Source organism: Sesamum indicum, linkage group LG2 (genome assembly GCF_026168435.1).
Source record: "Sesamum indicum cultivar Baizhima isolate 11 linkage group LG2, ASM2616843v1, whole genome shotgun sequence".
NCBI classification, from domain to species: domain Eukaryota; kingdom Viridiplantae; phylum Streptophyta; class Magnoliopsida; order Lamiales; family Pedaliaceae; genus Sesamum; species Sesamum indicum.
The window spans coordinates 11,610,732-11,633,436 of NC_142658.1; the positions used below are offsets into that span (position 1 = coordinate 11,610,732).

The 22,705-nt window shown below is 34.2% G+C and overlaps 2 protein-coding genes across 2 annotated transcripts; one reads left to right on the forward strand and one right to left on the reverse strand.

Moving 5' to 3' along the window:
• The first annotated feature begins 10,631 nt into the window (after positions 1-10,631).
• On the forward strand, positions 10,632-13,867 carry LOC105155541 (uncharacterized). Its single transcript, XM_088876562.1, has 2 exons — positions 10,632-12,154; positions 13,193-13,867. The coding sequence occupies exons 1-2, from the start codon at positions 11,233-11,235 to the stop codon at positions 13,690-13,692; spliced, it is 1,422 nt and encodes a 473-aa protein (XP_088732688.1). The 5' UTR covers positions 10,632-11,232; the 3' UTR covers positions 13,693-13,867.
• Positions 13,868-14,709: 842 nt separating this feature from the next.
• On the reverse strand, positions 14,710-16,474 carry LOC105155540 (SUMO-conjugating enzyme SCE1). Its single transcript, XM_011071435.3, has 5 exons — positions 16,268-16,474; positions 16,031-16,114; positions 15,221-15,373; positions 15,016-15,129; positions 14,710-14,907 (listed from the first exon to the last, which is right to left on the reverse strand). The coding sequence occupies exons 1-5, from the start codon at positions 16,334-16,336 to the stop codon at positions 14,845-14,847; spliced, it is 483 nt and encodes a 160-aa protein (XP_011069737.1). The 5' UTR covers positions 16,337-16,474; the 3' UTR covers positions 14,710-14,844.
• Positions 16,475-22,705: the final 6,231 nt, after the last annotated feature.

The window sequence follows — 22,705 nt, forward strand, 5'->3', positions numbered from 1 at the left end:
TCACATCGGCTACCTGAAAAAGGTTAAATAAAACTTACGATCGCAGGGATGCGATCGAACTTGATTGTCTATTTCCGAAACCAGAATAACAAAGAGCCTGAAAAAGGCTCGCAATTGTCAAAAGCAGCATATATTAAGACCTGAAAAAGGCCATGAGTTCCACGCTTACAAAATAAAGCTCGAATATGCATAACAAGTCTGAAATTTTACATGTCCTCAATTTCATTCAATAAAACAGCGAATTCGTCCTCTCCGGCAGGGGGATCATCTTCCTCAGGAAAAGGTTGCATATTTCCATCTACACCCGGATCTAGCTTGGACAAATCAAAATCAGGGACAAATCCCCGTAAAGTTGATACCTGAGCCTTACATCGCTCAAAACCTTGTACAAGATAGTCTGCTGCTCTGATCTCTAAAGCAGTGTCGAAGGCAGGGGCTTTGAGGAAATCGCGAGCGCCCTGAATACGAGCCTCACGAAGGCGAGTAGCAAAATCATCCGAGTTCAAAAAGTCTTCGCGACCCTCTGCTTTGCCTGCCGATCGACCAGCCGCAAAACCTGCCTCTCGACCTAGCTCGGTAGCCTTCGATATTTCAGAAGCCATCTTCTCCTCTAACTCCTTAACCCGGGATTCCAGGATCGCACGTTGAGTTTCCGAACTCTCCGCCCGAGAAGTAACTTCGCCGAGTTTAGTCCGCATATCAGCGTTCGCACGTTCAGACGCAAGCTGGTTTCGTCGGAACCCAGCACACTTTAAAGAGAGGCTACGGACAAAATTGGCAGTCTGAAAAAGAAAAATACGAATTAGGGGAAAAGCCAGTAGGAAGACGGGTAACAACAAAATAATACCTGAATGAGAGAATGAGCAGCATGTTCCTCCAATCGGGTAAAAGGGCTCTGAATCAAAGCTGCTTGATCGAAAGGCAGGCAGGTCGCGTTATATAGTTCCCATGATTCCTGGCCAGAGTGGGATCCCAGCACCGAGCTATTAGGTGAAACGTTCCAGTCAGGGACAAATTTCTCCCCAACACGCGCAGCCATAGGATGATTGGGAGCCCTGAGGTCCTCGCGGGCCTTACGCCAGCATTTCGAAATATCGCTTAGCATTTCTAAGCCTCTACGATCACCAGGAGCTGCGGACAGTGACGAACTCGCAACCAGAGGTTGAGTACGAGCCCTTGTGTTGGATCCCATGGGGCTCTTGTCCCTTCGCCGACGGCGAGTAATCAGACCCCCAGGTTCAGATTCATCCGTGCGAGAGTGGTTGGGCGATCCAGACCCCGGTTGAGTAGCTCGTGGGCGTGTGCGCGGTCGAGTATCTTCACTTCCGACCTCGATCGGAGGGCTCCTAGGTCTCGAACTCTCCGGTATCACAGGATCCTCGACTGGACGAGATGTCGCGGATGAAGGCGCAGCTGGTGTAACCACTGCTGCAGTCGATTGAGCTCGGATAGCTCGAATCCGTTGAGAAAGACGAGCCTGGCCAACCATGTCGTCTACAGTCCAAAAAAAAAAAAAAAAGGGTTAGTAAACTCTACGACCTTCAAAAAAGGTGCAGCAAAAGAGAAATCTTTCACCTAAAGAGCCCTCAACCGGAATAGGAGCAGGAGAAAGATGCGCGAGTCGGAGGACTTCCTCCACCAAGATTTTCTTTGGGTCGTATCGGTAAGAGGAGAGACTTCTAATTAGATCATCTTCTAACCCTCCCCCTTCGACCACGGGCTTGGGTTTCTCTAACACCCAATCACAGCAAAAGGGCCACCCTCGACCAGGTGGAGGTCGAACAAAAATGAACCTTTTTTTCCAAGGACCTACATTGGAGGTAAGGGGGGCTAGAAACCTACACTCTTTACGAGCGGACAAATAGAAAAAACCATTATCAGCCGATCTCGCTGATGTAGTGAAGGAGTACAAAGACCAGAAATTGTCGAAACTGGGCTCATAACGGTGAACCCTCATTATGATGATGAAAATGATTATATGGCGGATCGAATTTGGCGAAAGTTGCATAGGGCACAATTCTAGACGCCTAAGGATTTGGGAAACATAAGGGGCAAGAGGCAACCTCAAACCTGCATCAAAATGGTTTAAAGACAAAGAACAAAAACCCCGAGGAGGGCGATGCATACGATCGGTTGGGGTAGGGATAACGATCTCGAAACTTGGAGGAATATGGTATTTTTCACGTATCAGATGAACCTGTTGTCTAACCGTACTGACTATAGTCTCCCAAGGTTTAAACTCAGGAGCAGCATCGGGGGCACCATCAGAGCCCGACACAGCACGAGGAGGGTTACACGACCCACGCCCTAACCTAACCCTAGACGGACCCTCATCGGGCGTATAGGACTCAATCCTACGGGAAATGGGGGGAGGAGAAGAATGAGAACCAGAATCAGAACTTGAGGAAGGCATTGTACCTGGAGATGCAGGAGGTTGATGTCTGAATAACCGAGGATAGGCAGGAGCAATGACTTGAGGAAGAAGATGCCGATAAAAACCCCATTTGAAATATGTATCGATATATATGGGGAGAAGTGAGTTTCAAATTCAAAAATAGCCACGCATTGAGCGACATGTGGCATCAGGTACCTGAAGAGGCACAACATCCCTGACACGTGGCTCACCATATCCGAGGTCATTAATGCCCGCGAAATCGTTCGAGTTCTACACGCTACTTAAATATCGCGTCCAGAACTCCGGGGACTGATGATTGGGGAAAATTACTCGCCCACGTGAAAAGGGGTAAAATCCCACTAATTATTCCCCAAGAGAAATTTATGGATGCTGCGATCATGGGATTATCCAATTAAGCTATAAATCAGAGTGCGAAAATAAGGCAAGAAGGCCATATATCCGCACTTACTCAGTTCTATCTAGGGACGGGATCATACATAAAGGAGCAAAAAGGGTTCCTAGCGGGGTAACGTTCATTTTTTCTCTTAAGAACTAAATTACTCACATCCTTCTCAGGCTAAAAATACTGACTTGAGCGTCGGAGAGCCTTCGTCAGGAAACCTCCCGACTGGCTTAACCTGTTTTCTGTGTTCTCAGGGATTGTCTCGAAGCTCAAATCGGGGATCGAAGTCACATATCGCGACCTAACCTCGAAGAGAAGTCTTTTGACAATTCACCAACTTACCCCATTTATGATGGATCCGGGACGAGACCCCACCCTACCTTCCCCATTTGCCATTCGTAACATTCTAAAGAAAATTAGAAATGACAATGAAGTATATTTTTTATATACTTTATACATACTTATATAAAGTATATTATATGTATATGAAAAAATAAGTACATATTTTATTTAAATTTTCAAATAATACAAAAATTATATTTTTATAAACTAAAATAATAAAAAAATATATTTTATAGACGTTTTGATATATATACAAGTACATTTTTAAAAATATTTTAATATTTTAAGCCTAAAAGGCCCATATAATTTTTCTTGAAGTCATGATAATATTATTTTTTAGAAAGTATATTTATAAAACTTGAAAATCTTAAATTGGGTCTATCAAGCTCACCAAGTCCAACCTGTCAATCCTAAATTTGGGGCAGAGCAGGTCCCAGGTCCAAAAATTTCTTAGCAGATCAGATGTCGAATTTTGAGAAACTCTACCTGTTGACATCTCTAGGTAAAATGTTCTTATCGGATTTATTTTTTCGAAATTGAATCCCATAAGGTAGTTTTGTCCCATAATATTGAACTAGTATATGTGGCACACTCAAATGTGTGTGCACAATTGATTTTAGATTTTAAAAGAATACTTATTATTTTAAAACATATATATGCTAATTTGATATATTAAAAATATTTAAAAATATAAGAAAATTACAAGAAAGTATTGAAAAAAAGGAGATGTGGAAGTTGAGGAGTGAGAAAATTGACAATTAAAAATAGCTGAAAATAAAAACATGACAAACAAAATAATTGAGAACGTCAAAAGATTGTTTTTTTAATTGTATAAGCTATAAATTACAACCACCTTTTCTGAAGTTTATTATAATTACAAATACTTCCTCGCTATATTGATAACTTACGAATACCATAAATTATAACGTATGTCTAATAATGAGCCCATTTCATTAGCCTCTATTAGGTAAAGCAAAAACATGACAATACATAAAAACAGAATAATCGAAGAGGCTCAAGGTGCTGAGATTAGGGGGACAAAGCACACGGCCTCGGCGCCAGCAATCCACCACCGATTGCACCAAGAACCACGGCCACCAAGGCTTAAGTCACGCAGACCCATATCTCAAGTATTTCTCAGTCACCAAAAACTTATCAAAAAACTTTCAGTTTTTCTTCAAGGATAGCGCGCTCTTATTTTCAATTCGAATGGGGCTAATTTATACTGTAGAAATGTAGTAGGAGGAGGAGGATTTGGGTGGTAGAGTCCATTTCCAAGACTATTGGAAAATGAGGAAGAAAAACAGAAAAGAGGGAAGAACGTCGTTGTTTTGGGGTTTTTATCCAATCGAGTCGATTTAAGGTAGTGGGCTAGGTCGGGTTTCGGGCTATGTGGGTGGTGGGTTGGGTTTCATGGGCCTATCAATAAAAAATAGTCATAGACAATTAATTTGAAATTAAAAAAGGATAAAATTGTCCAAAATTTCATCTGAAGACCTAATTTAAGCAATTTTGAAAATTACTGGACTAAATTGAAGTACGCCAAATTAAAAGACTAAAATTAATCGCATAAAAACTTAAAGAACCAAAATGATCTTTCTCCCGAAACCAAAATATCACTCTCAATAGTTAAATGATTAAATTTTTTATTTTTTTTTTAGAAAATAGAAAAAGGAATGTTCATCATATGCAATGTTGATAGCAACTACTAATGAAAAAAAAACAGAAAAAGAGAAATTGCAAGTTTTCCAATGTCCTAAACTATGGTATATATTAGTGTGCCCTAACTCCAATCATTCCTTGTAAATTAGTTTGTCGGATGAAGGAGACAAGTGAGATGGACAAAGGCTCTTATTTATATGGTTTTTGACACCTTTTTGCTCAATCCCACAAACAAATTTTCCTTTCCCTTTTATGTTTTGTCATTTACACTTTTCACTTTTTGCTTTGCTATTTAGTTTACATTAATTTCCTCCCAATTTATATTGAAAATCAATTCCATACTTCATGCTTAGTTTTGTTCTTTTTCATTTACATTTTCTATATTTTGTCTCATATTATAATAATATAATATTTATATTTATTTTTTAGTAAAAGTTCTCTCGTAATTCCTTGAAAGTATACAACAACTTAGTTGAAATATAAAATAAAAAGTTTAATAATGAGATTATCGTCCACATTATGTATGCTAAATGGCTTAAATACACTTTAGATCCTGTTATTTTGGTCTTTTTATTTTTTATTTTTTTTTGAGTTACAAATAGTCTGGAAATATTTTAATATTTCGCGATTTTGATTCTTTCGATGCCGGATTTGCAAAAATTGCTGAATTAAATCATGTGTCGTTCGCTATTTTGTCATTTTTATCCTTTATCTTTATAAGAGTTGTAAAAGAGTCCTGTAACTTTTTTATATTTTGCAATTTTGGTCCTTTTGATTTCGAATTTTACAAAATTATCGAAATAAATCATGTGTCACCCATTTTGTTTTAATATTTTGTTCAGTTGGCCAAAGTGAACCAATTAGAATAAAAATTTCAATTTAAATTAACAATGTGAGACGCACATGATTTATTGCGACAACTTTTGCAAAATCAATCACCAAAAGGAGTAAAATTGTTAAATATGGAAAAAATTACAAAACTATTTGGCAACTCTAAAAAAAAATAAAGCATAAAAAAATAATCAAAGTATCAAAATTGTATGATCAAAAAACACAGTGAGGTAAATTACTTTTTTTTTTTTATATAGAGGGGTAATTTATTTATTTGCAATACCAAATGGGGGTACTTACATTTTTGGCGAAAGAAAAATAATAACCGTTTAAATAGATAAAAGAATTTACTGTTTAAAAATATTTACAATATCATAACAAAACTAATAAAAAATAGTTCTCCTACGAATAAATATAAAATTTAGGATAAATTACATTGACAAACTTTAAAGTTAGGTTAAAAGACACAAACACTCCTTATTTTTTGTAAAATTATAGCCAAACCCTCTGAAATTATAGTTGTAATTACGATTATACCCTTATTCAAATTCAAAACTTACACAAATACTCCTTAAAAAATATTTTACTAACACTCCTCAGAAGGTATAAGTGTAATTTTATAAAATATAGAGAGTGTTTGTGTAATTTGACCTAATTAATGAGTGTCACTATAATTTAACCTAAAATTTATGTAAAGTGCTAAATACTTATAAAACCTAATAGAATTTCAATAAAATCACTACAATAATGACCATAAACTTAAATAAATATGAGTAGGCACCTTTATGTCAAATTATTAGGGACAACTAAAAATTAATTGTGGTAATTGATTTTAGAATAATTCATTTTAAAATTTGTTGGGCAAGGGCTATTACTTTTAATTTTTATGTCAAATTATTAGGTACAGCTAAAAATTATAGCTAATAATTTGGCATAGCAAAATCATAATAAGTATTAATTAATTGTTGTCAAAATTTAAATTTTCATATTAATTTTATTTGATTATAGTATATAATATTAATTTACTATAATTTGTAAGTTGTAGTCATTTATTATGTAAGGAATAATTTTTATTAAGAATGTTTTGATAGGATTTAATCCAAAAAGTAAGTCAAATTGCATAAGAACTTTGTATTTACACTCAAAATGTAAATATAACCTGCTCAATAAATAAATTAGTATTTGAACAATCAACTCCAATAAAATTATATAAATTGTTAGGGACAATTAACAATAGGCTCTCTGAGTTTGTCATGATTATAAATATTCCATCATTATTTGAAAAATTATAAATATCCTCCTAAAATTAACAATTAAATACCTCCTCGTGACAGCCCATTGTAGGGGGTATTTGTTAGACAATCGTTAATTTCAGCTAGATATTTATAATTTTTCGAATAATAAAAGTTATTTGTAATTATGATAATCTCAAAGGAATCTTTTGTAATTTACGCGAATTATTGATTGGGGCCAAATGTTAATTAATCGAAAAGGGAAAAGGACAAAATGAATTTACTAAGCAACGAATTTTGTTTTCCCTTATATCACTTCTCTTGTCATCACGCCCTTTTACTTTTCTTGTTTCTCTTTTCCCCCCTTCAACTTTCTCATTCATATACACATCATCACCTTGTGGACTATTCAAACTCCTTAATTAATAGTTCTTGTGGATAACTACTGCCAACTCTGAGTTTATCATCAATGTCTAATCATTTCTCCGATGTTTGAAAATTTATTGTAATGAAAAATTTATCTTAATATATAAACACACATATATATATATACATATATTGATAGACGAAACGAAAAAACAAAGTAAGTACCCATATACCCTTCGAAGAGAATTGTAGGGTTTTTAGTTACCTAAGTTAGTCGTTAAATTATTTTTGACACTCCATGTTCCGACAACATCAATCTTGATTCTGAAATTTTATTAATGACTAAAGTTAGATCTAGCCGTCAGTTGATTGTATAAGCTAATGGACGGACCTTTTTGGAGGAGAAAAAGATACAGCAAACCAACAATAAAAATAAAAAATTAACAAGCCCGTTTTCCGAGTCATAGGGAAAAGAGGTGTAAGGCACCATTTTGAGTGTAAAAGTAGCAAAATTGAAAGAAATTCACTTTTGGTTCTCTACGTCAGTTACTAAATTATTTGTGACTCTTCTTGTTCCAACCTCATCAATTTTGATTTCTAAAGTCTTTTAAAATGATCAAAGTTAGGTTTAACCATTAATCGATCGTTTAAACCAATGGAATGACCTTTTTGGAGGGAAAAAAATGCGGCAAACCAACAATGAAGGCCGAAAATTGACAATTCCTTACTTGCCATAGGAAAAAGAGCTGTGAGATGAAATTTGAGTCTAAAATTAAGAGAAATTCACTTTTGGTTCCCCATATTCCGACCACATCAATTTTGGTCCTCAAGTTTTCGTAAAATGATCAGAGTTAGTCCTGATCGTTATCTGACCAAAAAGGCCCCTCCGTTAATTTAGACGGTCAACAAATAAAGAGGGCTAGCTTTAATTATTTTAAGAAAACTCGAAGACCGAAATTGATGAAGTTAAAATACAGGATACCAAAGTAATTTTTAATAATTAACTTAAGAGACAAAAAAAATAAAATAATCCTAAGGATTACGCCCATGTCATGTGTGTCTACCAGAATTCTTATAATTAATTAACTATCATCCAAAACTAAGATCTAATCATGTCGAAAACATACACAAATCAAGATATACGTTTAACTCCACAATAATTTGAACAAGAATTCGAAAAACTTATATTAATAAACACGTACACACACAAGCTGTCCATGAGTCGACAAATTTCATTAATCTATACGATCAATTCGGCTGTGATATCTTTAAATATGAGGTTGCTGTAAGGTGTTGACTCCCATCAAATTTGGATTGATAAAAAGTGGACTCTTTGCATTTTATTAATTACATGTACAATTATGGAGCAGCTAGCATTAATTATATTAATGACCCGGCTAGAATGTTTTTTTTTGTTTTTTTCAAAAAAAATTATATAAACAGAAAATTGAATGTGTTTCTTACATTACTATTGATTGACTTTTTTGTTCCCTCTATTGTATGAAATATCGAATACTCTTCATTTAATTTATTTGGAACATACAACAATATAGTTGTACCACTAAAAAATAAAAAATTACTCCCTGTACGTACTATAAACGAGTACGAGTAAAAATCATAAGAAATCGATGTTATCTATTACGGTTAAATAAAACCAATATGCAGGTTTAAAATTTGGTTACGATTAATTAATACTTATCATGATTTTGATATGGCCAAAATATTTATCATGATTCATAACTATGGCTAATTTTTTGTTTCACTTACAGAAACGACATTCAATAGTTATTGCATAGACGTGACTATCAGTAATATATCATGGTTCTTTACTTTTGATTATGGGTGAATGACAATTTATCTTCATGTGATATTGCAAATGAACAAATTACATTCCTATGAAAAAAACTAGCAATTTATCCCTATACTTTTTAGAATGAAGCAACTTACCTCCCTGTCTAAGGAGGTAAATTGCTTCATTTTAAAAAATATAGGGAGGTAAATTGTATTTTCGAAAATACAAGGAGGTAACTTGCTATATTTTTTTCATAAATGTATAATTTGCTCATTTGTAATATTAAAGGAGGGTTGCTTGCAATATTTCCCTTTTGATAATCAATGTATCATACTTTTTCTAGTGAAGGTTCAAGGATAAATTACGTGAAATTTTTATGAGATTAACATAATTACAAATATTTGAGACGAACTGTTCATACCTCTAAAATAATGTTCGTTTGATAATAGATTCATTTTATTACATCAAGATTTTGTATTCAATTTGCCAAAATGCCTTTTAAAAATCCTGAGGTATGATATTTTATGTACTTTTTAAAACATTTTAATGGACTGAAGTGCAATTTTTGAAGAATATACAAAGCATAAACATAGAGAATCAGGACATCATTGCACAATATCCAAATTTTAACATTTAAAAACAAAAAAATAACAAAAAATCTTCTAAGGATAATATTGACATTTTTATGTCAAATATCATAGGGGTGCCGCTAATCTCTCAATATATTTATAACTGTATTAAATTTCATAGGAGTTGGGCGTAAATTACCCTTTAAATACAGTTTTGCTTCTTATGGTACTATAATAAATTTTAAATTCATTTAATATGGAGTTATTTAAAATTTTTATTTCAAATAACCCGTCGAAATGCAGGCTTAGCTTCCCATAAAAAAGGGACAAAATGTAATTTACCCTCTTGTGTTATTCGAAAGTGGCAAAATGTCCCCTTGTGGAAAAAAAAATCTCAAATTACCCTCTGTATTTGTAAAAAAAAGAGCAAAATACCCCCACCCCAAACGCGAGTGGTGTAATACACCCGTCCATTTTATTTTTGCAACTTGTATAAATCTGAACCATTGATCTAATTCAAATAGATATGAGCCATTGATTTAATACATCAATTTGAATTATTGATCTAAATAAAAAAGATCTAACCCATTGATTCATTTATTAAATCCCAACCATTAATATAAAATATATAAAACAAGTTCAATGGTTCATATTTAGAGTTATACATATCATTTCGTAGGTAAAATTTAATCAAAATATCACATTTGGACGCATGATGCACACATCATGTCTTAAGGGAATATTTTGGCTTTTTTTAAAAAATACACCGGGACAAATTGGGGGGGGGGGGGGGGGGGAGATTATAAGAGGGGGTTTCGCTACTTCCAAATAACGAGGGTGGAGGGGATGTATTTTAGCCCTTGAAAAATTATGGCAAATAATTAAGTTGAAGAATGCTCTAAAGTCTGAACTGGAGCTGATTATCAGGACAAGTCTTAACTGTCCTCAGACAAAAAACTACCGTCTCTTTTATCAATAAAAAGCATGGGTTTTTAACTTTGCCTTTATTTTCTCCCAGCTTTCTTCTAACGTTGTTGTCTGTCCCCAGATCTTTTCAGTAACCCCCGAAGCTGACTTTAGTTAATGCCTCCTCAGGTTATCCGATCGAACAATATCCCAAGAAAGACAAGTTTGAAACACAGCAATTATTCAAGAACCTTACAAAACTCCACTACTTCTCTAGAAGCCTTACACCTCTCTCTCTCTCTCTCTCTTGAGAATTGTAAATGAATCAACAGACCCTTTCCCTATACAAAAAAGAAGGGGTGTCGGTTTTGATTAAGTATAATATTTATTGAGAGGGATGGTAAGAAGGTCAATAAAGAAAGCTGTTAATCTCATCTCTGTCAACACATATGCCCACTTTTGCATTTATAATATTCTGCCATTTCTCTCTCTCTCCCTCTCTCTCTCTCTTCTGGTCTCTGCTGCTGTGCTGTCTTTCTTGAATCAGTCTTAGTCCACGCCTCTAATTTTTCATCTCCGACGTTCTAATCCTTTCTCCTCCCTTTCCGGTTCTCTTTTCTTGACAAAGTACGTACATTTGTGTAAAGAAAAGCGTAAGAGTTGCTGGTGGGATTTGGAAAAAGAAACCTGCAGGAGAAAATCCTTTTGTTTCTGTGTGAAGATATAAATCAGAAATGATCGGATGGTTACATGTAAGCCTGGTTGCGGTTTCTGCTGCATTTCTTGCTCTGGTATTGCTTATAATCCTGAAACGATGCTTTCGGCGCAAAGCTCGTCAGGATTTCGTTGCTTCAGACGCAGAAAGAGGGCAGAATTTGCAGACAGGAATTGCCAGGCTTCATCAGGTGAGTCCCCACCACCATGATGGCTCCAAGAAAACCAATTATAACTATCTTTTTCGACGTGGGGTTTCAACAAAGACAGCTTTCAGTTGGGCTGATCATCCTTCCCTCGTCACGGACGCCGTGGAAAACGGATGGTCACGCTTTGCTTTCACGGCCTTCACGTCTTCGCCTTCTGTCAAATCCGCCAGGTCCCTGTTAGGCGTGTGCGGGGATCCTGGAGACGAACCGAACATGGAGGTTGGATGGGAAGTCTGCGAAGGGTCAGCGGATTTTATGCAGAAAATCAGACTGAATCCCAACTTGAAAAAGATGGTCACAATTAGTAATTCTTCTTCGACGGGAGCTATTTCTGTGATCAGGGCGGCTTTGCCTTTGCCAGGCCCGAATTTGGGGAACTCCTCTTTCCCTCAGGAAGCATATTTCGAGTTCACAATTGTGTCTTGCAACGAAAACGATAGTGATCAGTTCGCTGACAGGGAGAAGAAAGGGAAATCAGAAGGGGACAGAATTAAGCTCATTGGGGAAGATTTCAACGCGAAAAACAGTCCTGATTCTTTGACTCATGTGGCGAGCAGCCATAGCCAGAGGAGGAACAAAATTGAGGAGCTGAAACCTGGAAAACAGGATGGGAAAAGTGAAGCTGTTTCAGTGTCTGTGGGGCTGACAGGAGGAGGCCCTCTTCTGTTGAAAATTCCAGGGAGCTATCCAGGATCAATTGGTTTCAATTCAAGTGGCTCTGTCTATCTAGATGGTAAGTTGTTCTTCCCTTCTTCCTTCCCTTTTCTTCTCTTTTTTTTTTTTTTTTTTCCCGATTTTCATTCAATTTTTGTCTGCATTGATTAGTATTAAAAAGAGCATCCAAGGGTCAATTTTTGGTCTGAACAAATGCCTTTAGCTAGTGGGCAATCACAGGAAATCCATTCAGCACCATTCTTTTTTATGCACTTAGCCTAATGGAGCATAGCATTTAAGCCTAGCACCATTGCTTTTGTCAAATTGTGCATCAGTATAGCACTTAGATGCATCATGTCTGTTCCTGTGAGAATAACTGGAGAATTACACACCAAACAAGAAAAACAAAGTAATACTCCATGTTTGTCTTGGATAGGCAAAGATCATCATGTTTTTGTATCTCCACGTTTGATTTTTAGGAAAATGCAAAAGAGTACAAAACTTTGATTGGATAGGTTATGATAGGAATCGATCAAAAAATTCTAATCCAAATCGAAGTTGGTTAGAAATGAACCAATTGTACAGTAAGCATAATATACTTGTCGTGTGATTGATGTGCAGTTCAAGAAAAGTGACCATATACATGACAAGCATATCACACTTGTTGTGTGATTGGTTTGGTTCGTCCAAATTTGAGTCGACTAAGAATTCCTCCTCAATCCCGTTGAATAATTATTAGAAAGTATTTTGAAAATTTAGGAAAAAAGAAGAAGAAATAATTAACACTACAAGACCTCCAGTTATTGAAATGCCAAAGTTGTTGAGGTTGCCACTTAACTTCCCCCACTGTTGTCCCTCATCAGCCTGTTTTGACTTGGTTGATGACATGCAATTAAGGGGCCAACAACTGATAGAGACCCTGAAAGACAACATAGATTAATATTCTGCTCAGATATGCTGTAGCAGGTTCATTGTAGCATAACATAAAGCCTTTGTAATCAATTATTCATGAACGTGCACCGTCTCCTACCTAACTATATTCCCAACAACTAAAATATCAAGATTGTTTAATTAATCACTTAACAATTGTATTAACCGATTCCTTCACTCTCCCCAGGATCAAAACTCGTCTTCGAGTCAGAAAAAGATGAGTGGGGAACGTCAGAAAACGTGGTCGGCTGCGGCTACAATCCAACACAGAAAAAGGTTTTCTTCACTGTTGATTCACAGCTAGTGCATGAAATCCACTGCAAGACTGAGGAATTCGGCACTCCACTCTATCCGACAATCGCAGCAAACGCTGATATCACTGTTTTAGTGAATCTTGGCCAGAGCCCTTTTAGATTCGCGCCTGCGAATCTGGCAAGAACTCCAAATCCGTGCTTTGTAGGCCCCCTGGGGACTTCTCCCGCCTTAGGCTACGAAGACGACAGCAAGGAGCTTTTCTCCATGGGGAGGATCGACTCGCAGTGGCTGCAACGGAGCGCCACAAGAAGCAATAATAACACGGTGAATAGTATTAAAGCTATGGAATATGATCAGGAGTCTGAGGGAGATTTGTTTGAGATTGTCTTGGATAGTACTGGGAGATCTCCATATACCACAATGCATCCGTAGTGTGTGAGATTCCACCGTCATAAGCTTCACAAAGAGGAAAAGATTGGAGGTTTTTCTGGAAAATGATAGGGAATTTTTGAGAATGTGCAAATCGTAGCTTCAGAAAGTTTTCCATGTATAGAGGTTCTTGTAAAGGGGCATTCTGATTTTTTATATATACTACTAATTTGTGGCATCCCTATACGTACAAATTATGTACTACTATATAAAATAAAATATTTATTGAATAATATTGTACATATAAAATAATAAATTAATATTAAATTTATAAAAAAAATATGCCGAGAAAAATGCATGAAAATTAAATAAACAAAAAAAATAACTATCTTTAGTGAGATATTAGTTGAATAAATAAATAAATTATGTTAAATATTAAAAAAAGCATACCAAAACAGGGAAAACACCAAAAAAAGTGTTGTCTAATATTTTAGAACCAGTAATATGTGACATAGCCTATCTGCTTGCAAATTTTATAATATCTATTTAAAACAAAATATTTATTACTTAATAGTGTATATAAAATAATAAATTTATAAGAAAATAGTGACAAAAAAGATGTATGAAAATTAAAGGAAAAAAATTACTATCAAAAGATATTGTACGAGTGAAAAATTAGATGAATAAATAAATTAAATATTAAAAGTTAATGTATAGTATAGATATATACAAAACAGGAAGAACGTAGTCTTCAATTGAATCAATTGAACCTACACTACAATTATTAGCATTATTCTTTTCTTTTTCGAGTGCGAGGGTACTCCTTCTCTTGATCCTTTGGATTCTGTATGCTAAGATCAAAATCCGGTGAATCTGTGAAATTCTTTGATATGAAGAGAGTAAAGTGCTGCATCCACTGAGTAAACTTGAATCAACTTTGAACAAGTTACAAGAATGTAAAGGAGGGTAACAAACTGCTTTAGAATTCGACTGAGATCGACCAGAAATTCGCCATTAAGTTAACAAAACTTAACTAAGTACTGAAACTAATCACAGAAGTCACAGACTACCCACATAAAGATATGTCCACCAGATACACTTCGAGAAGCATTAGACTTAGGTTCCAATTGCTGAGTAGTGGTGTTCAGAATGCTCCCCGTATTTATGCATAATTCACCTTAGTTCTAACAAGTACCCAGCGAAGGAAACCTAGTACTAGACAGGAGCTGGATATTGCTTGGCCTGTTGGCGCACCCGTCTCCAGTACTCATCACGTTCCTGCAAATACCAAGACATATGCCCCAGACGTGAGTGCAGTCAATCATACCCAAGAAACATGTTAAATGGCTTCAAAAACCAAGAATCTCATTCAGTAATGTGGGGCACCTGCATGTAAAGCTGATAGCCATCTGTCTGCGCTGGATCATTTGGGTTCGGCTGGTCCAGCAGATCTTGAATGCCAATGAGGATCTGCTTCACGGTGATGGCTGGTCTCCAACCCTACAAGAAAACCAGTTTCAAAAATGTAATGCATGTATCATTTCAACAGACAAGATTACCAGAGTTATACTCGGCGTAGACAACTACTCACACTGTCTTCATTCAGGATAGACAGACAAACCGTTCCAGAAGGGTATACATTAGGGTGGAAGAAATTCTGGGGGAACTTGCACTTGGGAGGCTTGCTAGGGTAATCTTCACTGAAATGCATCGTAAGAGGATAGAAGCCACCCTCCCACTCGGTCTGCCAATCAAAATGTTAGTCCTCTGTTCCTGCTATTATTCATTAAAAATCATATCCAGAATCTTCACATAAAAGCCAATCTAATATTCTTGTGAGATGATAACCCCAATTTAAGCACGAAACAATTGGCAGTTCACTGGAAGTCCGTGACAATTATGTTCGGGTAGCAATATAGACAACATCAGGCAGGATCTTCTACAGTATACTGGATTCAAAATCCCTCTTTATGAGATTGATTTCATCTTTTTTCTATACATAAACCATGAGGACATATTTCAACGACGGGATTGCAACAGGAGTAGAAGATCAAGGGCAAGTGCTAGAGGCCATGAGAAGTATCCCAAATTAAATGATCTATATACATAAAGTGCCTGCTAACAACAGAATCTTGGCAGCAATTAGGATATGTAAAAACCATGGATAATACAGCATAAACAAGAAAGAGCAGGACATTTCCAGAATGAGGAAGAAGGTACAATACATTAAGCACCAAAATCATATTCACAGAAAATCAAGATAAAAATCAACAAGAAATCAACCCAAGCACAAATGACTAGCCCCATAAATCAAGAACAATATCCTTATCTTGTAACGAAGAAACCTCAAAATAATCAAAGTTCAGGGTGATTGAGTTTGGGGGAAAAACAAGAAACTCACATTCGCTTTACCAGGGATGATGCAATGCCACACCATGAGATTAACCGACCCATCTGGACTTGTTTCAGGTTTTGCCACAAAACCCTAAAACCAAAAATTTTCCAGTAATGAAAATCCCACAAAAGCAGAGCATCAAAACCAAAACCCACTCACCGACACCAATTTTCTTTTTCTTTTTCTTTTTCACTCAGTACACGAAGTGGGAATGGAATGTACAGAAAAATCAGGAATACTGACATGGGGGTGATTCTTGCGCCATGCTTTGCGCTCCTCCGCAAGGCGTCCTCGTGCTATGCCTCCTGACATTTTCGTTCGCTTTGCTTGATTTCACTTTGTTCTTAGAAACGGAATTATCATACAAAAACATAGAAGAAAAAGAGATGTACACATATATATACAGAGAAGAAGTAAAAAGGGAATTGACTTCTGGGTTTCCGAGGAAAATGGGATTACTGTATTAAATGCTCAATGCAACTTCTGTACGTTAGGTATGAATATCAGCTCAAACAAGGGTAAATTACAGGAATAATTACACTTTTCTTCCTCAACTTTCATGTAATTACGCATACATTCATAGTAATTTGAAAAATTATATCTAATATCTTTGAACTTTGCTTCTATTTATAAATAAGTTTCTCTATTAGTCAAAATTCACCAAATTTCCTAGTATTAACAAAAAAACCTGAATGAAAAATTTACCCTCAGTCGACTTATTACTGGTCAAATAATTTGATTCCAATTAAATTACCTTTACACGATAAAAATATACCTCCTAATAGGCATTAATGCATGAAGACATATGATGGTATTTTGATCGTAAAAATATTTATTTGATCTATAATAAATCAGTACTAAATCAATCGGATGCAGATGCAAATATATATTTTATTTAAAAAAAATTTTATTAATATCAATAAATATGATGAATTTTAACCAACGCATGAACTTATTTATTAGAATGAAATAACTCTTAGGGGTGATAAATTCAATTTTTTCAAACTATAAAAAATTTACGTGTAATAACACTAAAAATCATGGGAGGGGAAAATAATTATCCTATATTATATTGACATTATGTTTGACTAGCCGTTATGGCATGTTGATTTTTTATGTATAATAAATAATTTTTTTATGTTTAGAAACATGTTATATATAAAAATTAAATGTATAAACCAACACCCCAACTCTTCGAAAGAACTATTGAAAATTCTTCATTTATTGGATTGTGATTTGAGTTTATTGAAGTATGATAAGCGTGGCGATGGTTATGGTAGATAATTCCAGTGTCTTTTCTTTTTATATTAGCGTAAATTACATAAATATTTATTTAATTATAATATAATTATAAGTTCCTTATTCGATAGGGAAATTTTATATAAGTACCCCTGAAGTACATTATATTAACAATTTAACACCCATTCTGAAGGTGTATTTGAAATTTTACAAAGATCAAGGGGGTTTTTGTGTAATTAGGGCTAAATATAAATTTACCCATTATTTTATTTTGGTCTACTTATATAATTAGCTCGAGCTTGAACTCTGTACCCTGCTTTTGTCTAAATAAATCTATATAACAATTTGATTCAATTTATTAGTAATCAAATAACCGTTTATAAAAATAAAGAAGTTTACCAAATTCATAAAAATTAAATAGAAATCATATAAAATCACAATATATATATATATATATAAAGATTAAATTTGCCTAAATGTCGATCCACTGTTGAGATAAAAGTAAATCGGTTACATTGATCAAAAGTCTTTCTAAATCCAAGTTCGTGCAAAAGCATGACCATTAAGTCTACATAACAAATGCCGTTGTCTTAAACTTGTATTGACTAAATAAGAATAAATTAAATTAGAACCACATAACAAAATTCAACCAATATATTAGGAGTGTAAATGGTGCAGGTTGGAACAATTTAGATAATTTTTCAGCTCAACCCGATGTTTGTGATTTTTAGAAAGTTTAGTCTAAATCGAACCCGACAATCATCAAAATCGCACTTTGCGGTATAATTGGGTTGGGGCAGTCTGGGGCAGTTTATATGGTCTTTAATATAGAATCAATGACTTAAACAATTATATTAGTATTTTGTAACTACTTATGCTTTTTTGTAATTATGTCATAATAAATGCATTTTTATGTAGTGATAATTAACAAAAATATACAAACATAATATATCAACTACAATATGTAAAAATATACATGGTTATGTATATTTATTAAGAATATAAAAAACTTATTAATTCTTTAATAAGATTGTGAAAAGTTCTTTTTTTGAATTAAATTATAAATTAAACTGATCTTAATAATATATAAATAAAAGTATGCTAAATTAAATTTAAAAATATTACTCTGAACAAAGTAAAGGTATATAGTTAAAAATAAAATAACTATTCTCCACTTTATTTATAATCTATATTATAAAAAGTATATTTTTTCTATATTATTAAAAGATTAAATTGAAAAACTAAATGTTTAATTCAATATTTCTCTCGCAGAGTAATATAATTATTTTTTCATACATAAAAATAAACTTCCATAATTGCCAAAAAACTATTTTTTTTATTAATTAATTATAGTAACTTAATTTATATTTTTTTATGATATAGGAATCATGTCAGATAATACAGCAAATAGAATGTACAAATTCTAAAATACTAAGTACGTGAAAGTATAAATTTTATCAGTGATAAATTATTCAAACTGTTTGAAAATAAATTAAAAAGATTAATTGAATTAAAATTGTTATAATAAGTGTAAAGTAGTCCAAGAGGAAGTTGAACTTATATATAAAGCCAAAACTAGAAGCACTCTAGCTTTTAGCTTAAAAGTAATTCTTTTACTGTTGAAAGTTCTGCTTGTACTTATCAAATTCTGCTCGTACTTCTCAGTGTTTGTTTTTACTAGTATTTCAGTATTTAATTTTTATTGAGTCTGTTGCCAACTAGAGTTCAAAGTGAGTTAGTTTTCTTTTTTAGCTAGAATTCTATTCTTTATATATAGTTTCACATCTCTGTAATTTTAGTAACTTGAGAGTTTTAGATTAATAAAGTACTTGAATTTTTAGATGAATAAAGTCTAGTCTTTCCTTTTCTAATTTATTGTCATGAATATACTTTGTTCCCCACACTTCAAATTTTAATACTTACCATTTTCAAAAGCAGAAGGTGATTCCAAATACCTCATTAGTGTCTGTTTTTCTTTAAGCCAGAAATTGAAAAATATTTTTCCAAAGATACCACATTAAGGGAAATTTATTTAAAAAATGCAAGAAAAAAAATTAGAAAAGTAACATGATTTGAAAAGATTTAGAAAAGTAAGTGAGTAACCGCGGTGCCACAATTTTTATTTAAAAAAAAAATCTCTAACCACCGCGGTGACATTGTTTTTAAAAAAAAAATTAATGTGTCACCGCCGTTCAAAATCGTGGTGACAATTTTTTTTTTTAAAAAAAATTATTTTATTCCGCGACGAATTGCTGCCAACTTCTCGTTAAAATGTCGGCACCATCATGGCGAGTTGTCAACCATCAAATATATCGTTCGACTCCCCTTGATGAGACGAGCATTTCCCCACAAACAATTTCAAGTTTTACCAATCGTAAATAATGAATTTTTAGTACGACTACTGCACCTTTCGGCCATCGATCCGTCGCCACCGGAGCGACCCACGATCACGGACCACCACCATTGGACTCGCCTCGACCTAACGGTTCTAACGAGACCAACCTAGTTCAATTTTATTAAGTATTTGTTGAGATATGAAAATTTGAAAATTTTTCCACCGAAAATTTGCACTAAAGCTGTTTGCTGCCATTTCTCCACCGTCAGGACGAATCACGGATTGAGACCATAGTCGTTCGAATCTTGTCGTCCAGACGATTCCAACAAGACCAGTCTTGCTCAATTTCATCAAGTATTTGTTTGTTCAATTAAAATACATATATTTTAAAATAATTATAATTTTATTAAATTCTATTTAATTAATTAATAATACTATTTATAATTAATTAAATAGAATTTAATAAAATCATAAATATTTTAAAACATATGTATTTTAATTGAACAAACAAAAAAAAGAAAATGAATTTGGCAAACAGTTTCAGCGAATTTGTGGTGGAAAAATCTCCAAATTTTCAATTCTCAATAAATACTTGATGAAATTGAGCAAGACTGGTCTAAATAGTATTATTAATTATTAATTATTAATTAATTATAAATAGTATTATTAATTAATTATTTTTATAAATAGTATTATTAATTAATTATAATCTTGAAAAAAGGTGTTTTGAACGTGTTTTTTCATCTCAGTTTCTGGTCCGGTTGTAGCTGTTCCTGTTGCTAAGTCTCATGTGAGCAAGGACTTGTAGCTTATCACTCGGCCTATTAGTGATTACTGAGCAAAGTAGCGGGATTTTCTTACTGAGAAAATTCATGATCCAGGGCAATTAGAAAGGCTGTTCTAATAGTATTATTAATTATTAATTAATTATAAATTTAATTATTAATTAATTATAAATTTAATTATTAATTAATTATAAATAGTATTATTAATTAATAAATAGAATTTAATAAAATTATAACTATTTTAAAACATATGTATTTTAATTGAACAAACAAATACTTGATGAAATTGAGCAAGACTGGTCTTGTTGGAATCGTCTGGACGACAGGATTCGAACGGCTATGGTCTTAATCTGTGATTCGTCCTGACGGTGGAGAAATGGCAGTAAACAGCTTTAGCGCGAATTTTAGCAAAAAAATCTTTAAATTTTCATATCTCAACAAATATTTAATAAAATTGAACTAGGTTGATCTCGTTAGAACCGTTAGGTCGAGGAGAGTCCAGTGGTGGTGGTTCGTGATCGTGGGTCACTCCGATGGCGGCGAATCGACAGTCGAAATGTGCAGTGGTCGTGCTAAAAATTCATTATTTACGACTGATAAAATTTGAAATTGTTTGTGGGGAAATGTTCGTCTCATCAAGGGGAGTCGAACAGTATATTTGATGGTTGACAACTCGCCATGATGTTGCCGAAATTTTAACGAGAAATTAGCAGCAATTCATCGTGGAATAAAATAATTTTTTTTTTAAAAAAAATTGTCACAGCAATTTTGAACCGTGGTGACACATTAAAATTTTTTTTTTAAAAAAAAATAATGTCACCACGGTGACATAGAGAATTTTTTTTTTTAAATAAAAATTGTGGCACCGCGGTGCCACTTACTTTTCTAAATCTTTTCAAAGCACGTTACTTTTCTAATTTTTTTTCCTTGTATTTTTTAAATAAATTCCCCCTAAGGGTAATTTGATCATAAAAGTATTGCCTGCAATAAATAAATTTGGAGTAAATATATATTTTTATTCATTTTTTTGTTAATATCAGCAAATTCAATGAATTATGACTAATACAAGGATTTATTTGTTAAACGAAAGCAGACTTTTAGAATACTAAACATAATTTTTAAATCTTAGAAAATTTATTTATAATTATAACAAATATCAAAAGATGGAATGTAATTTACTCCAAATTAATTATTGTGAAATTAATTCTCTTAGAATTCATTTGCAACAGTGGTGCCAAACTGGGCCAATTAAAAGAGTTTCATGCTAAATTTTCAATGCAAGTCCAGTTCAGCCTTGTTTGGTTTCATTTCCATTCAATTTTTAACTTTTGACATACGTTTCTTTCAATGAAAATGGTTTACTATCATTCTCTCTCTATCATTTTTTTTATTTAAATACATACATATAAAAAAATTCAATCATTAATTTTATAAACCAATAATATATTCTTTATCGTAATATTTTAATATGGCATAACTAACCGATATATATGACTTAAAGAAGTTTGGTCCAAGTAAAAATAAAGAACCCTCAACAGCTCAACAGGCTCCATAATGTTAGAAGAAGAAAGGGAAGTTCAAAGTTTTCCCTATTAGCCCAACAATCCGTATGAGGGGAAGATCCCAAGCCACTCTCAAATTTGGCCCAATTATGTGGCCCAGTAATAATGATCGGGCTAAGGCTCATACCCAATCGTCCACACATAACATCCACCTGGATTGCTACGCATGACACCTAGCCTATATGGAAGACACGTGTCAAAGGAAGTCCCCTTAAAGCTCTTAGATCCACAACCCCAGTGGCCCAAAGATAGGGACCTCCCCCAATAGCCTCTGGGGAGGTCCCCCTCAGTGGCTTGCGCGTTTGGACTGCCTTCAGAAGGATCTCCAAGATGTCTAGTACCAGATTGTGGGGCTCCAGCAGAGAGCAGCAGGGTGTCCCTTTCACTGAAGTGGTAATGGCGGATGAACACCCAACAAATTGTCGCTTCCCAGCCATTGCTGAATACGGTGGCACGACTGATCCTCAAGAGCATCTCTCATATTTTGAGAATGCAGCTCTCCCACATAAGTACACGTACGAGATCAAATGTCGTGTTTCCGTTACCACCTTCGCAAAGACAACCCAGCAATAGTTCAACCAATTGTTCGTGGGAGCGATAGAAAGTTTTTAAGAGTTTCGATCTCTCTTTTTGCACCAGTTCGCTAGCAGTTGGAAGCTTCGAAAGAAGGAGCTTGGTCTCTGTCATACGACAGAAAGACAATGAACCCTTGAAGAAATACCAATAGAGATTTAATGTTGTTGCATTGGGAGCCTTCCGC